Below are 17,296 nucleotides of genomic sequence, written 5' to 3' on the forward strand. Positions count from 1 at the left end.
CACCGAGACCGCTGCTGTCACATGCGGGAGTCGCCTTTGTCCTTTGCTCTGACACAATTCAGTTTATTTTGGATAGCCCAATGTCACAAATTACGAATTAGCCTCAGAGGGCTTTACAATCTGTACACATACGACCTCCCTCTCCCAGGACCTCACATGGGATCAAGAAAAACTCCCAAGAATGAGAAAAAACCCTTTCAAGGGGAAAAAAGGGGAGCAACCTTCAAGAGAGCCACAGAGGAGGATCCCTCGCCCTGGGAGGACAGAAGCAATAAATGCCATGTGTAATTAAGGAAGCATTACAGAGTTACAACACATTCAATGAGTATGACAGAGCGTATGAATAGTTCGTAGTAGGCATGGTCCACGATCCAGACCTCCATGATCCATGAGACGGATGGAGGTAGAGATAAGGGGTGGGCGGAGCGCATCAGCATAGAGCAGGGGTGCTCAATACGTCGATCGCGATCTACCAGTCGATCGCGGCGTAGTATTGGTAGATCGCATGACATTAAAAAAAATTGGCCCGCCCCCCTGGAATTTTCTCTAGAGCACGTCTTTGCTCTTTTATTAAACTAAACAGCCGTCTGTTGTTGATCGTATTTACACAACAGCATGTCATTTCTGTCTCTACGTGTCGCGTTAACACTTCTCGGCTCTCCGTCTCGCGCGTCGCAGAGTGCGCGCATCGGGACGGAGCAAAAAAAAATCACTTGCCCCCCCCCCCCCCCCCCCCGTAGGTAGATAATTTTGACTTGGTCAACTTCTAAGTAGCTCGTGTGCTGAAAAAGTGTGAGCACCCCTGGCATAGAGGATGTTTTGTGATCAGAGGCTCCACGTGGCATAGCACTGTATCCACATCTGACTTATGGTGTGCATTTGCAATAAATGTCCTAATTACATGTTGCTGCCATCACAACCCTGGACCTTTGGGTTGGCAGACCAGAGTTCTTGGAAAAGAGAACTGTGCAGGTAACGCTGGTCTCAACGAGAGTACTTCATGGCATTTGTCCATCTTTTCCTTCCTCTACTTTGAGGGTGAAACTGCGCACACACTCACGCTCCGTGTGTGCTGTAAAGACTGCATTCAACCCCCCCCGACACGTTGCCACCGGCTGAGATCCAACCGCATTGTTGTTCTTTTAGGAGTTTCAGTGGCTTAAACCAAAGGAGATGTGAGTGTGAGGAAAAGTCTGTAAGCCATATCCTTCTTTGTGTTGCTTTATAGCACACTTGTAATACACTGAAGAAGGATTTGTGTTGCGCAGCGTTCGTCACGGAATACTGTTTCTAGTCTTATTTTTTGTACTTTCTTCGTAAAAACTCATGTCAGATGTAAGATTGTCGTTAATTGAAGAAGAATTTAAGAAAATTTAGGATGCGATTCACCCACATGCCTCGAGAATGGCTGTGCCTTTCAGTCGTGAGGCCAGTGGAGCTACACGCATCCAGTTTCAACCTAAATGGTCACTGGGCTGGCGTTTATATAACGCTGTTCTAGTCTTCCGAGCACTCAAAGCTTTACACTTCATGTCAACATTCACACATTCACACACTGATGGCAAAGGCATCCATGAAAGGTGTCACATACTCAGACTCCCAAGGACACTTACAAAGAACATGATGGCGAACAGTTGCCTATTGTGAACATCCAGACAAGAAATGTCTGGGTCCAACTGATAAGTCCAATATTTAATCTCCTTGATGTTCTGCTTTAGTCTCCACCAACTCTTGAGGGAAATATCTGGCTCTTTTAGCTTGATTCTCGACCATGTTCACCAGCTATTCGTGAACACTTCCTGTGAATCATTACTTCGTATTTTGGTTGATGCCTTTGACCTGATCGCGCTTTCCTGATGGCACCAACCACCTTTTGAAATTTAAAAATCTTTCTTTTTCTTTTGCGCTGGAGATACAATATCATTCAAAAGTTTAGGGTCACCCAGACAATGTTGTGTTTTCCATGAAAACTCATGCTTTTATTCATCAAATGAATTGCAAAATGAACAGAGATATATTCAAGACATTGACAAGGTTAGAAATAATGATTTTTATTTGAAATATTAATTTTGTTCTTCAAACTTCAAGTTAAAAGGAAAGCCAGTTATATCGATTATTTTACCAGCATAACTGTTTTCATCTGCGCTAACATAATTGCACAAGGGTTTTCTAACCCTCCATTAGTCTTCTAAGGCGATGAGCAAACACAATGTACCATCAGATCACTGGAAATGGGCCTCTATACACCTATGTAGATATTTCATTAAAAAACAGACGTTTCCACCTAGAATAGTCATTTACCACATTAACAATGTATTGAGTGTATTAATTTAATGTTATATTCATTGAAAAGAACTCTGCTTTTCTTTAAAAAATAAGGACATTTCTCAGCGACCCCAAACGTTTCAACCATAGTGTACTTTCTGTAGATGAAAAACAAAGACAGTGATGCAGACTTGCCAGTAGGATCGTCCAGGCGTCACCTGGTAAAGACACGGGCGTATGTAGGGTGGCGCACTGCAGCACCACTTAATCACTGCAGACACAGCTCCTACTGTGCCTCCTTCTCACTACGTTCACAATGAGTCCCCAAAATACCGTGCAGGTGCAGACAAAAACACCTGAGTGCATCCAAACAACAACAACACTAAACCCGGCTTCAAGCCACGCGAAAAAAATCCAGGCAGTACATTCTGCTGCGTAAGTAAAGCCCTAAATCATATTCTCAAAAATGACAAGCTTTGACTGACAAGGGAAAGCCAACAACAGCAGAAAGGCCCACCAGACATGACAATGGTGTGAGGAAAAAGACAAAACCAGAGACAGAAGAAAAGGAAAGGAAAAGGTGTAGCGGGGGAATAGAGGACAGAAGTAGAGAGGGGCGTGTCTAGGTGAAGGGTTGTCTCATTAATCTCACAAGAGGGCGGCGGACCCCTTCAGAATGCAAATGAAACCATCAGTCTTATCAGAGGTAAGGAGAGAGGGATGGAATGATAGAGGTATGGACAGGGTTACTGGGGTACAAGGTGGAAAAGGGTACTGAAAGAGTTAAGAGATACTCGCTAATCATTGTCAGAACAAAGTGATCCTCCTTCAAATCTATGCGAGGGTTACATGCTTAAGTGCAGACGTTAAGCACAGGACATCTCGTCAGGATTCAAGGACCAATGTGTTTGTGTCCGGACCCCCGGTGTTAAGACCGATCGGCATCCCGTGAGCTGCTTCTGGAAGCTACCGCTGTAATTTCTCTGAGAGGCTCCTAAAAAGGTTAGGATCCTTAAGGCTCCTTAAGGCTCCTTAATGCTCCTTAAGGCTCCCCTTCACACATCCTGAATGTCTGCACTACAGTTTATGGAAATCCATTCAATGGTTGTCAAGACACTCAACATCAGAAATGTCAACCTCTTGGTAGCGCATGACGAAAGGTCTAGGAATCCTCAAGGACCCTGAGGATTCATCTTCTGGGAACCATAAAGACCTGGAGACAATTTCTTGTGAAAACATGATGTAGATGTTGAGTTATTTCAACCTGGATCAAAGTTGTGAACCAAGCAATCGACATGGGCATAGTGTATTTCAACATTCTGATCGAAGACACATTGCATGAGATATATGTAACAAGACAGCCTCCAGAGAAGAATAAGAAACACTGAAACACTAGAGAGGACTACCAGACCATAGGAGGTGGCGAGGGGGGAAAGGTGTTGGAGAGCAGAGCGCATTGGTGTTCACAATCCAGTGAGGTGAGATTGTAGATTGGTACTTCAGGCGGAAGCAGGGGGAGGTGTCTGTCTGCTGGCCATAGGAGTTCAATCAGTTCAGTTTTACTGCAAGAGACAAAAAGAAATGATGAGGTGAGACAGTCGCATTGCAACCATTTTTTCTGGATAACCTGAACGCCAGACCTCCCGTATTACAAGTCACATGTTGTTTTTACTCTCGCGGTGTCTGCCATACAGCAAATTGCTACAGTTTAGAAATTAATCCCAGAGTGCTCTATCTAGGGTTGGGCAATATATCACTATCATATCAATATTGGGGTATGAGATCTCCTCTTAGATTGTGGATATATAGTAATATTGCATTAGCGTGGTCTTTTCCTGCTTTAAAATGTTGCATTTCTATAAAGTGATGATATTTTCCAAACTTACCAGATCGTTTTATTATTATTTATTTTTACTGATGATATGTTTTGAAAAGACCTCATTGGGAAAATGTTTTGTGATGTTTTTGGTCAACCCAGCAATTTTGTCATAATGTTGACATTTAGGTTTTTGATAAGAAATATTATGTATATTTCATTTTCCCCAGCCGTAATTCTTAGGATCTGTCTCAATAATCTATGTAGAATACATATTGATAGATGGATGGATATGATGAATGTGTGTGTGTGCTGAGTTATGAATAGAGATTTCTTCTTTACCTTCGTGTATGTTTAGATATGAGATTTCATACCTGGGAATGATGAGCCTGTAATATGTATGTTTTTCCGTCTCTCTCACAGCTCTCCAGACCACTCAGCCTCCCAAGGTCCTTTTCCCCCCAGAGAGACAAAACACCGTGATAGAAATCACGCCTGGTAAGGACCAATAGCTCTTCTCTATCTCTTTTTTCTGAGGTTGACATGAAAACCCTGAAGGTCCTCGTCCTTATAATGCTCCTTTCTGTGCTCTTTCGTCATGTGTGTGTGCCCTGTTGGGACACGACCATGGACATGCCCTGTCAGGACAGCTCAAGTGCCACTGTAGTGGGACCTTGAGGTATAAATGTACCCTTTATATTTTTCGGGAGATGATTCTTCCAAAAAACCGTACGTTCCATTGAGTTCCACTTTTAAAAGCCTCCAGATGAACTAGTTGATGTATCAATGATCATTTAATTAACCACATTTATGTGTGACTATATTGGATTTATATAAAAAGCATGGATACATTAGGAGAAATGGGTACCATGCTTCAAGATGGAGCATGGTCGGGCGAATGAAGGATCATGGTTATGGTTTAAAAAGTTTGGTTAAAGTTAGGCATAAAAACACAATCCCAGAAACAGATCGCGGAGCTTAATGCAAGTATGTGACGGAGTACATACTTTTTAGTGGTCCCCCACTTAACAGTCAGATCCACTACCCACCCATCCACCACCCCGACCTCGACACCACTTACTTCCCACCTCGCCCCATAAAGGTCACACTGCTTCCTGCATCGCTACTGTACATTGACGTTGGGCATAACTCATTGAGGGGGGCATTCGTCCAATAGGGACGCCATTCTAACGGCCGCATTGCCAGGCAGCAGAGTGTCGGCAATTAACAGCGTCTCATGAGCACTCGATCCAATTTCCTAAACTAAAACATGTGAAAGCCCTCAGAGGACGCCGACTTATCTACTGATGAGAACTGCTCGATCGTCTTAATCGGGACATTTTCAAATGTAGTCATTAATTGATTCTCAGATCAAGAATGCAGGGGAAGTTTGGATCGGCAGCTCAAAAATGTCATTTGAAACATGAAAGCGAAAGGTTTTTAATTATATGTCAAACAGGTTATATATATTGACAGGAATTTTAGAAAAAGATGAATGGATCTCAATTGCATTTGCCTTTGTGTTTATGTGTGTGTGTGTGTGTGTGTGTGTGTATGTCCCGCTGTTCAGCGCCCCCTCTTACAATGTTAGCACTGTAGGCACAACGGTGTTGGGGTGTGTTTGTGCGCTACATGTGTGTGTGTGTGTGTGCGCTGTGTGTTTCCATTAACTCCAGATTGATGTAGTAACAAATGGGCCCTAAGGCCTCTGTACACTGATTGCAGCAGGGACACCTTTTAATGGGCACCACATTCTCACCCCAACCCACCCCGCCACCCCCCACACACACACACACACACACACACACACACAGCAACAGTGGCTGCACACATTGTACACTACTCTCACGCACGGGTCACAGTGTGACCCTGCGGTACAGTTTTTAATTATCATCTTGTTTTAATCTGGGGGAGATTCACAACAGCAACCACAGCTTCCTGTTCATTTCATTTTCATCTCTTCTTCTTCTTCTTCTTCTTCTTCATCATCCCTTTAGTCTTGTTTTCTCTGTTCACTGGTAGTTCCTTTATTCTCCTTTGTACTTTCCTCATTCTCTCTCCCCTGCTTCCCCCCCTCCCTATTATTCTATAATGCTGTGGGTTATAAACACAATTCATTAATCCCATTGTTATTTCAACGATGTGAGCTACAGGCAACCGACTGACAAAAGGAGCTTTAATTAAAGATCGACTGATGATTTAAAACCGAGTAGTAAAAACAGAGCAATAGTGCTTTAGGATCTATTGTGCTGCCTTTAAAGTGCGTCGGTGTGCACGGTGAACACAACAATATCCCATTTAATTGGCATCGTACGGCGTGTAAAGATAGCTTACAATGAAAACGTTCTCTAAATGTCATTTATTTGAAGTCTCACTGTCATATATTCAATTCAATTCAGTTTATTTGTATAGCCCAATTTCACAAATTACAAATTTGTCTCGGAGTGCTTTACAATCTGTACACATAGACATCCCTGCCCCAAAACCTCACATCGGACCAGGAAAAACTCCCAAATAACCCTTCAGGGGGGAAAAAAGGGAAGAAACCTGGAGGAGAGCAACAGAGGAGGATCCCTCTCCTAGGATGGACAGATGCAATAGATGTAATGTGTACAGAAGGACAGATTTAGAGTTAAAATACATTCAATGAATATGACAGAGTGTATGAATAGTTCATAGTAGGCATATTCCACGATGGAGACCTCCACGATCCATCAGGCAGATGGCGGTGGGGAGGAGGAGGGCGGAGTCACAACAGGACAGTGGCGTAGTCATGAGCAGGAATTCCACGACCCAGACGATCCATCAGGCAGATGGGATCTATGCCGTCTCATAGGGTCCGATGACCCCATGAGACGTAAAGTCAAAAGGACTTCCGGGAGAAAGCAGAGTTAGTAACGTGTGATTGAGAGATGAAAATTCATCCTTAAGGAGAGAAAAAGAGGAGATAGGTACTCAGTGCATCCTAAAACGTCACCCGGCAGCTATAAGCCTATAGCAGCATATCAAGGGGCTGGACCAGGGCAAACCTGATTCAGCCCTAACTATAAGCTCTGTCAAAGAGGAAGGTCTTAAGTCTACTCTTAAACGAGGTGACTGTGTCTGCCTCCCGGACTGAAATTGGAAGCTGGTTCCATAAAAGAGGAGCTTGATAACTAAAGGCTCTGGCTCCCATTCTACTTTTTAAGACTCTAGGAACTACAAGTAGTCCCGCATTTAGTGAGCGTAGCTCTCTAGTGGGGCAATATGGTACGACAAGCTCCTTAAGATATGATGGAGCATCACCAATCAAGGCTTTGTAGGTTAAGAGAAGAATTTTAAAAGTGATTCTTGATTTTACTGGGAGCCAGTGCAGAGCAGCTAGTGCAGGAGTGATGTGATCTCTTTTCTTAGTTTTAGTGAGAACACGAGCTGCAGCATTCTGGATCAACTGGAGGGACCTAAGAGATTTATTAGAGCAGCCTGCTAATAAGGAGTTGCAGTAATCCAGTCTCAAGTAACGAACGCTGAACCAATTTTTCTGCATCTTTTGAGACAAGATGTGCCTGATTTTTGAAATATTACGTAGATGAAAGAATGCAGTCCTTGAGATTTGCTTTACGTGGGAGTTAAAGGACAAGTCCCGATCAAAGATAACGCCAAGATTCTTTACAGTGGTGTTGGATGCCAGGGCAATGCCGTCTACAGAATCCACATCACCAGATAATTGATCTCTGAGGTGCTCAGGGCCGATTAAAATTACTTCGGTTTTGTCTGAGTTTAACATCAAGAAGTTGCAGGTCATCCATGTTTTTATGTCTTTAAGACATGCTTGAATTTTACAGAGTTGGTTGCTCTCCTCTGGTTTTATCGATAAATATAGTTGAGTGTCATCTGCATAACAATGAAAGTTTATGGAGTGTTTCCTGATAATATTGCCCAAAGGAAGCATGTATAAGGTAAATAAAATTGGTCCAAGCACAGAACCTTGTGGAACTCCGTGATTAACGTTGGTGGTTATCGAGGCGTCATCGTTTACAAATACAAACTGAGATCGATCTGATAAATAGGATTTAAACCAAATTAGTGCCGTGCCTGAAATGCCAATCGACTGCTCCAGTCTCTGTAACAGGATGTAATGGTCAATGGTGTCGAATGCAGCACTAAGGTCTAACAAGACCAGGACAGAGAGGAGTCCTTTATCTGCTGCCATTAAGAGGTCATTTGTAATTTTCACCAGTGCCGTCTCGGTGCTGTGGTGTTTTCTAAATCCTGATTGAAATTTCTCAAATAAACTATTATGATGTAGAAAGTCGCACAACTGATTTGCGACCACTTTCTCAAGGATCTTGGAGAGGAAGGCGAGGTTAGAGATCGGTCTGTAGTTAGCCAATACCTCTGGATCCAGAGTGGGCTTCTTCAGGAGAGGTTTAATAACAGCCACCTTGAAGGAGTGTGGTACGTGGCCTGTTAGCAGAGACACATTGATAATATCTAATAGAGAGCCGCCAATTAAAGGCAAAACGTCTTTAAGCAGCCTCGTCGGGATGGGGTCCAAGAGACAGGTAGGCGTGTTCAAGTAGAAACCGTTGAAAATAATTGGTCACGGTTGATAGGAGAAAATCCTCCAAATATACACCAGGGCATACAGCGGTTTCCAAGGCCATTCCACTTGAGAACAGATTGGCACTGGTTATGGGCAAGAGATTATTAATCTTGTCCCTAATAGTTAAAATCTTTTCATTAAAGAAGTTCATAAAGTCATTACCACTAAGGTTTATAGGAATGCTCGGCTCCACAGAGCTGTGACTCTCTGTCAGCCTGGCTACAGTGCTGAAGAGAAACCTGGGGTTGTTTTTATTTTTTGCTATTATTGATGAGTAATAGGCTGCTCTGGCATTACGGAGGGCCTTCTTATATGTTTTAAGACTATCTCGCCAAACTAAGCGGGATTCTTCGAGATTAGTTGAACGCCATATGCGTTCAAGCTTTCGTGACGTTTGCTTCAGTTTGCGGGTCTGAGGGTTATACCAGGGAGCAAACCTCCTCTTCCTCACTGTCTTCTTCTTCAGAGGGGCTATCGAGTCCAGTGTCATTCTCAGAGAGCCTATGGCACTGTCAACAAGATGATCAATCTGGGACGGACTAAAGTTAGACCAGGAGTCCTCTGTTATATTGAGACGTGGTATCGAATCAAATACAGAAGGAATCGCTTCTTTAAATTTGGCTACAGCACTGTCAGTTAGACATCTAGTGTAGAAACTTTTGACTAACGGAGTACACTCCGGTAGTATAAATTCAAAAGTTATGAGGTTGTGGTCTGACAGAAGAGGATTCTGTGGGAAGACGTTCAAATGCTCAATGTCAACGCCATAAGTAAGAACAAGATCAAGCGTGTGGCCAAAGCTGTTAGTGGGTTTCTGTACTCTCTGACAGAAGCCAATCGAGTCCAACAAGGAGATGAATGCAGCACTAAGGCAATCATTATCAACATCCACATGGATATTAAAATCTCCAACAATAATAACTTTATCGGTTTTAAGAACCAAACTTGATATAAATTCTGAGAATTCAGATATAAACTCTGAATATGGACCTGGTGGCGGTACAGAATCACAAATCGAATTGGCTGTAGTGTTTTCCAGGTTGGATGTGAAAGACTAAGAACAAGGCTTTCAAATGAGGTGTAGTGTAATTTTGGTTGAGGATTAATTAATAGGCTCGATTCAAAGATGGCTGCTACTCCACCTCCTCGACCGGTGCCTCGAGGAATGTGAGTATTAATATGACTTGGAGGAGTCGATTCATTCAGGCAGACATATTCTTCATGGCTCAGCCAGGTTTCAGTTAGGCAACATAAATCAATGTGATTATCTGATATTAAATCATTCAGTAACACAGCTTTAGATGACAGAGATCGAATATTTAGGAGACCACATTTAATAGACCTATTTTGTTGCACTGCTGAAATAATTGTGTTAACTTGTATAAGGTTATTGTGTACGACTCCTCTTCTGCTTACTTTTGATTTATTTAATTGAAGTGGCCGTGGGACAGACACAGTCTCTACTCTAAAGTCAAGGGTGGGTAACTGCTCGAATGGAAGAGCAGAGAAGGGTGTTAAACTACAACTCTGCTCCGGTTCCTGATCTGAACCCTGGGTTGTCATAGATTAAGTCCGGTGATCAACTTGGTCATATTCGCAGAAATGAGACGCGCTCCGTCCAACGTGGGATGAATGCCGTCTCTCCTCATCAGATCAGGTTTTCCCCAGAAAGTCTTCCAAGCTGCAATATCAGTTTCTTAATATTGCAGCTTGTGAACTTCAATGCTGTGTTCAGTAAGAAATAAAAGGAAAATATCGTTATGGATAGAAAATGAAAGCACAACTACTCCACAAAAGAAATTATCGAGAGTTTATTCAGGAACAAATCACAGGCTTTATAACGCGTGGATTAGTCACACTTCAGACAATTGATCGGCATTTTGCCTTTGTGCCAGCCAGAAGAATGGAAGCGACGGAGATGACGTGCACGAGGGAGTGCACGTGTGAACCAGCGAGATGCAGATGCACAGAACGCCCCAGTGTGATGAATTGTGACGTGAACGGATGAAACCAAATATTATTCAATAACCCGGGAACGTGAGATCGCCACGAGCTCCTCCGGTGTTTCAGAATCAGAATCAGAATCAGAATCAGAAACAGGTTTATTGCCAAAGAATGTTTTCACAAACAAACGAGGAATTTTTTTTGGTGGAAGGTGCAACATTTGGACATGACAAACAAACAACAATCAACGCGACGGAAAGACAACAAATAATGTGAGAGTGTTTGGGTGTGTGCTTCAAGTGTGTGTTTTGACCCCTCGACTCCGTTCACTCCTCTATTTTCAGATGTGTGTGTGTGCGTGCGTGTGTGTGCATGCGTGCGGGGCGTGTGTGTATATTCCACTGGAACCCATATTAACGTCAGCAGTCCAGACTGTGTGTGTGTGTGCATGTGTGTGTGTGTGCGTGCGTGTGTGGGTGTGTAGGGGGGGGGGGGGGGGGGGTAGGGTAAGGGTTGTATGTCACTGGAAGCCATATATACATCACCAGTCCAGGCTGTGTGTGTGTGTGTGTTTGCGTGTGCGTGTACGTGTGCATGTGTGTGTGTGGGTGTGTTGTTGTGTTTGTGTGTGTGTGTGTGTGTGTGTGTTGGTGCAATTGGCACATTCGATATGAATAATCTTTGAATAAACAAGCCAAAGCTCTGTGTGCAATAGCAATATATATATTTTTTTTTCTTATTTTCTTTTATATTCAGACATATATTTATATATTTTAAACGATTTGGTTACCATGGTTAAAGTTCAACGCTTCGACGTAGACGGAGTGCAGACTCGACCTTCAGACAAGGACCAGGAGTATCAGCCTTCATCAATAGTCAGCTGGAAGATAATCGTTTTTAATATTCAGTCATGTTATCAAGCAACACAGCAATACATCAGCTCCATCCAGCATCTCAAAGGCTTTTCCTGCGTTCCGATCGTACAATGATCACGTCGTGATATCGACTGATGGATGGAGAAACATTGCACTCCTTCAAACCATGATTGATATCCACTATTTTATGATATGAGACCAAAAATATATGAGGTAAATGTTGAGATTGATTGATTCAGAGTGTAAATATTCATTAGTTGCAGCCCGAGTTAAGTCCATACACGCAACTCACCCACACCCACACACACACAGACACCCACACACACACACACACACACACAGCAGTATCATGTGCCAGGATGAGGCCGGCTGTGAAAGGCAGGGCGAGATAAAGAGGCAGGCTCTCCGTCTCCTCCTCTATTCTCCCCTCTCGTCTCCCGTCCTCGGTCTGTCTCTGTCTCCTTCCTCCGCCGTGGCATTTATCTCTCCACGTCCGTCTCCTCTCTGTCCCTGCCAGGTGTCTCCCTCTATCTCTCTCTTCCTTTCCCGTCCGCCTGTCCTCCCCCCCTCCGCCGCTCGCCATATCTCCAACCGCGCCTTTTGTCTTCCTCTCTCGGCTCATTCGGTGCCGTCATTCATGTGTCTCGAAGTGGTGATGCGTCGCGTCATTATGCCCTTTCAAACTGTCACGGGGAGATAACGTGGGGGGAGGGAGCGGTGGGGGGGGGGAGCGGATGAGGTCTTTATATTGCAGTTGTTAGTCATCCTCAGACGTGTAATTCAGGAGGAGGAGGATGCAGCACAATGGCTCCAGAGGGTCAAATGATCTGCAAAAAAATAACACCAACAACTTACACGTCATTTATTTATTGATGTTCCGCCCGGTTTAGGGAAAAAACCTTCTTCCCAAGATAAAGCTGGAATAATTGGTGCTTAAATTGGTGCTTAAAAGTCAAATGAGCAGACGTGAGAAGGTCAAATATGGATCGAGGGGAAAGAAGAGGGGGGACAACTGTACAATATGAGATGGAAGGAAAGAAGACATTTAGAGAGAGCTCCCCTTAAAGGAGAAGGAGTTGAGAAGGAAAAGTGGATGCGGAATGTTCCAAATGGATGAAAGTAGGAAGGAATGAAGGTGAGGGGGGAGATGGAGGCAAGAGGGAAGGTGGAAACTATACGAAGAAATAAGTTAGGGCGAATGACGAAAGGGAGCTAGCTACTTGAGGAAGGACACACACACACTCACACACACACACACACACACACACACACAAATACGGGAGTGTCTGCATTTCCTCTTCATCACTGTCAACACACACACTGTTCCTGTCTCCATCACTCTCTCGGTTCAACACACATAGCAAAGCACGGGGCGTCTCGTGCTTTCCTATGTGTGTTGAACCGAGTGTGCAAACTCTGTAGAAACGGCCTGTTGAAAGAGAGGACAGAGGACAGAGGACAGAGGGACTGTGAGAGTAGAGGGCATCGAAAGGGCCAAGAAAATAATTACAGGTGAGAGGACGATCGATCGGCGGCGGAAAAAAGCAAGATAAAAAATGGATTCTGTTCTCTCTTTGGCCTCCGCTGTCATTTTGCCGTCTGGCGGTCCCGTAAGTATGGCAGGCAGACGGCAACCTCGAAGGAACCGATGGAGAGATTGGAGGGGGTGGGGGGGGGGGGTAGAGCAAGAGGCTCGAGGAAGGAATGGAGGCGAGGTGACGTGGATGCTTTAAAAAGTGAGGTTGTATGAGGTACTGGTACAGCGTGTGACCTTCATCAGATGGCGGTGGACACGCCCCCAGCTCACACACACACACACACACACAAACACACAGGTGTGATATAGCAAAGCTTTTTTTTTTTACTCCTGTGGTCTTCTTTTATACACCTGAAAGAAAGGCCAACCCCCTCAAAAAATGTAAAGGCAGTTTAAGTGAGCTGAATTTATTAATGTGGATATATTTGTGCCCACTAGGGGGCAGCATACCAAACTGTAAACACAACAAAGACACGTCTTCCCCTGATGACGTTCGGGCTGCTGCCTCGTCGCCTCAGGGATCAGCGTTCATTTGGAGTCGCGTTTCATTGATCTTCTGATGTTCGAATGTTCTCCCAATATTTCATCTCCTCATATCTGTACCTTTGGCTGCTGAATTCTCCACTACGAGAGAAACGAAATAGTACAAAACAACAACAAAAATAATGAGCTAATGTAAAAATAAAGATGTATATTAACATGTTGTCACTGTGCAGCTTTAAAGCACTCATACTGTAAACCAATAATAAAAGAAGTTGGCATTTCAAAAAATGTTAGGCCCCATCATACGGTGGATCTTCACAGATCCATGCAGCGCCACAGAAGCACTGAGTTCAGCTATAAGTTGCGGGTGAAATGGTTTGAAAAGCTTTTCTATTTCGATACATCGCCTGTGGAGTCATACGTGTTGGAGCCTCGGCAGGATGTCATGTTCCAAAGAGACGGCGGCTCTTCATGGAGTGCAGATCTTTGGGTTTTAGGTCCACGTGTTAGAGAGCTGCCAGTCCCAGTGCTTCTGCTCCATATGTCTCTGACCTCTGACCTCTGACACACACTCTGCTGCGCGTTTGATTGAAAAGCAAGCTGGGGAATGTGATGCTGCAGTGTTGTTTGCATTCTATAATTTGATGCATTGGAGGCTGTAAATTTATTTGCATTGTTAATTTGTATTAAATCGCGAGGGGAGGCTTTCGAGTAAGTTTGTCTGATTAGTTATTGGAGTAATTCAGAATCAGAATCAGAATCAGAATCAGAATCAGAATCAGAATCAGAATCAGAAACAGGTTTATTGCCAAAGAATGAATGTTTTCACAAACAAACGAGGAATTTTTTTTGGTGGAAGGTGCAACATTTGGACATGACAAACAACAATCAACGCAAGGAGGGAGGAGGAGGGAGGAAGAGGGAGGAGGAGGAAGAGGAAGGAGCGGGAAGAAGGAGGAGAGAGGAAGGTGGAAGAAGAGGTGGTAGTCCTGGGGGTGACAGTCAGTCAGTCCCGGGGTCCATTGATGAGCCCGACCGCCGTCGGGAAAAAGCTATTGGTGTGGCGGGAGGTCGTGGTCATGATGTCGCAATAAGGCATGTTAAGCCTTGAGGCAGCATGAGGATGTTTAACACATTACACCCATAACAATATGGTATACGTACATCTGCCACTAACATGGAGTGTCCTGTTTTCTGTGGTTATTAACGAATGTGCTGCTTTTGGTTCAAGGATTTTAATTAGATTTGAATCATATCTGTTTTTCCATGATTGTCGCCTTCTGGTTGCAAACCTCAACTTGTTTTCTTTAGGCAAAATCCCTAAGATTTAGTTTGAGGTTGACTTTTAGTGACGCCTGTGGGTTCTGATGGTGAGAAATAGAGTTTTTCTCAAGTCTAGATTTGTCACTCTGACTTATGGAACCCAGTTTGGTGAAATATCAAAGAACGAGGCCATCAATGGGAACATTATGCAGCACAGATGTTTCAATGAGAGCCTCAACGTAAAATCAAAGGCTTGGTTAGGATAGGATAGGATAGGATATAACTTTATTCATCCCCAGGGGGGAATTTAGTGAAGCAGCAGGAAACATGCATTCATATATCAGATACAATGAAATAAAATAGCAGGGCAGGACATAAATACATTTAAATGTACGAATTTAAACAATAAAGGAAATTAAAATGTAAAAATTAAATTAAAATGAAAGTGTCTACGTATTATTCATAAGTAATTCGACACAGTTTTGAATATTGAACCAGTGGATCTGATGTGAGAAAAGCCACACAATAGATACAAGGCTCTTCAAATGGAAGAGCTTTTCAGAATACGCGTCTCTTTTTTCTTCTTCTTTGGTCCCAGAAAGCCGCCGTCCAAACAAAAACAGGAGTCCCCGCTGTTTGGTACACTGTGATCTCTGTGTCTCCATCACTGTCTAATTATTTCCCCCGCTGTCTCTCCTCTCATCTTCAAACTCTCCCTCTCTGTGTGGGTGAAGGATCCTGTGGAGCCAGAATTGGATTTTTATTAAGTAGAAATCCTCTTTGAAAATAACTACCGAAATCTCTCTCTCTCTCTCTCTCTCTCTTTCTCTGTGTGTGCATGCGTGTGCGCGTGTGTGTGCGTATCACCGAGATGATTAATGACTGCAGTGTGAGTGAGGCTGTGTGAGGTTGGATCTCCAGCATGAGCAGGAGAGGATATGACTTATTCATACATTAATATATGACAGTTATTAGAGATGTTTTATCAGATTTAATGCTCGTGAGTTTATCGGAACACTTTTTTCCACGAGATTGCTGAATCACAGAGATAAAAAATGCTTACAAAATCAGAGCAACGTTGTCTAAATGGTCACAGTCTCCACAAAGCGAAATGAATTAGACCTCATGAGGAATGTTGTTTTCTCATTTGAATTACATTTTCATTTGAGAGAACTTCTAAAACCCAGGAATGTGTTTCCTCCCCGGTTTGAGGTCTTTTCAAGCTACTATAAATTCTTCAAGTGGCTCCAATTTACGTTTGGCTGGAGACGAGAGAAAAAAACAGCTGCAAAACACCATTTCCTTAAATAAACAGACATATTTGTGTGAAGTGAAGTCGTTTCATAATCCCCTGATAATCCTCGAGTGTTTCTCTAAAACAGTGAATTTCCAGTCAGACCTCCAGCTGCTGATCATCCCGGCTGACTGAAACAAAGACATTCATTCACTGAGACAATAATGACTTTCAATGGGTACAAACTTTCTGTCTTTCTAATCCCCGTCACATTTTAATGAGTTTACCAATTCCTTCTTCTCGTGGATTATATGTTCAACTGGCCTCAAGTTAATTTGACAAAAAGTGCAACTGTGTAAAACGAGTGCATGTTAGCCATAGAATGGAATAATAGAAAGAGAACAAGATAAGCAGCCTTGAACCAGCTCACATGCTCTGTGAAGCTTTTTCTGTCTGTGAGTTGATTCATCATATGTGGATATGAGTTCTTTGCGTTGGGTCCCTGAAGGCAGCACTTTTTGACCGCTCTTAACATTTTCACACGTTGAACAGCTGTGGGAGCGAGAGCAAGAGGGGAGAAGCCAAAATAAGGATCTTAAGTGGAATAGTTTGTTTCTATTACTTTTAGATGAGTGATGGAGGTCAAGAGGTCGCTGACACTATACAATAGACAACAGTGTTCTTCTTGGCTGACTGAGAAAAGGGTTCCATGACCTGAAGGCTACACGGCAGGTCTGTGCGCAACTTTGAAGGGCGATAATGCTTTGGGAGCTGCTTCAACTTTCTGGGGTTTAATTCTGATGGCCTTTCCAACTGAAGCATCGCAATGAAAGCCTTTAACATGGTTTTGAAAAAAACGTCCATTTTACGTCGATCGTTTCTACCATTTGTCTCAAAATGTTGACAAAATTAAACACAACCGTTTGTTTAACCCTCCTGTTACCTTAGGGTCAATTTGACCCCATTCAATGTTTAATGTCGGTGTTCCTTTGTTATGATTTAGAGTGTTTCCTGTTTTGTTTTGAAGTCCCTGTCTTGTTTCCTGTTTCCCTGTGCTTCGTTCCCTGTGCTTGTCTATTTCGTTCCTGATTGTTCCCAGCCACGCCCTGATTGTTTCCACCTGTGTCTCCACCTGTGTCTCGTTTCCCCAGTGTATTTAGCCTGTGTCCTTCTGCTTGTTCGGTGTCTGGTCGTTTTTGTTCCTGTCTGGTTCTTGTCCCTGTTCCTGTTGTTTCTCTCCTGTTGCCAGACTGTGGTTCTGCTCAGTGAACAATTAAAGAAACCTTGTTATTTT

The 17,296-nt window shown here is 43.4% G+C and overlaps 1 protein-coding gene across 1 annotated transcript in view; it reads left to right on the plus strand.

Moving 5' to 3' along the window:
* The window catches only part of il1rapl2 (interleukin 1 receptor accessory protein-like 2), a 190,560-nt gene that overhangs the window by 133,275 nt on the left and 39,989 nt on the right, over nt 1–17,296 (plus strand). The window contains exon 6 of the mRNA XM_056440087.1: nt 4,505–4,579. Within this exon, the coding sequence (XP_056296062.1) occupies nt 4,505–4,579 (75 nt within the window). The remainder of the gene's footprint in view (nt 1–4,504; nt 4,580–17,296) is intronic.

This window comes from Pseudoliparis swirei, chromosome 19 (genome assembly GCF_029220125.1).
Source record: "Pseudoliparis swirei isolate HS2019 ecotype Mariana Trench chromosome 19, NWPU_hadal_v1, whole genome shotgun sequence".
Lineage (NCBI taxonomy): Eukaryota > Metazoa > Chordata > Actinopteri > Perciformes > Liparidae > Pseudoliparis > Pseudoliparis swirei.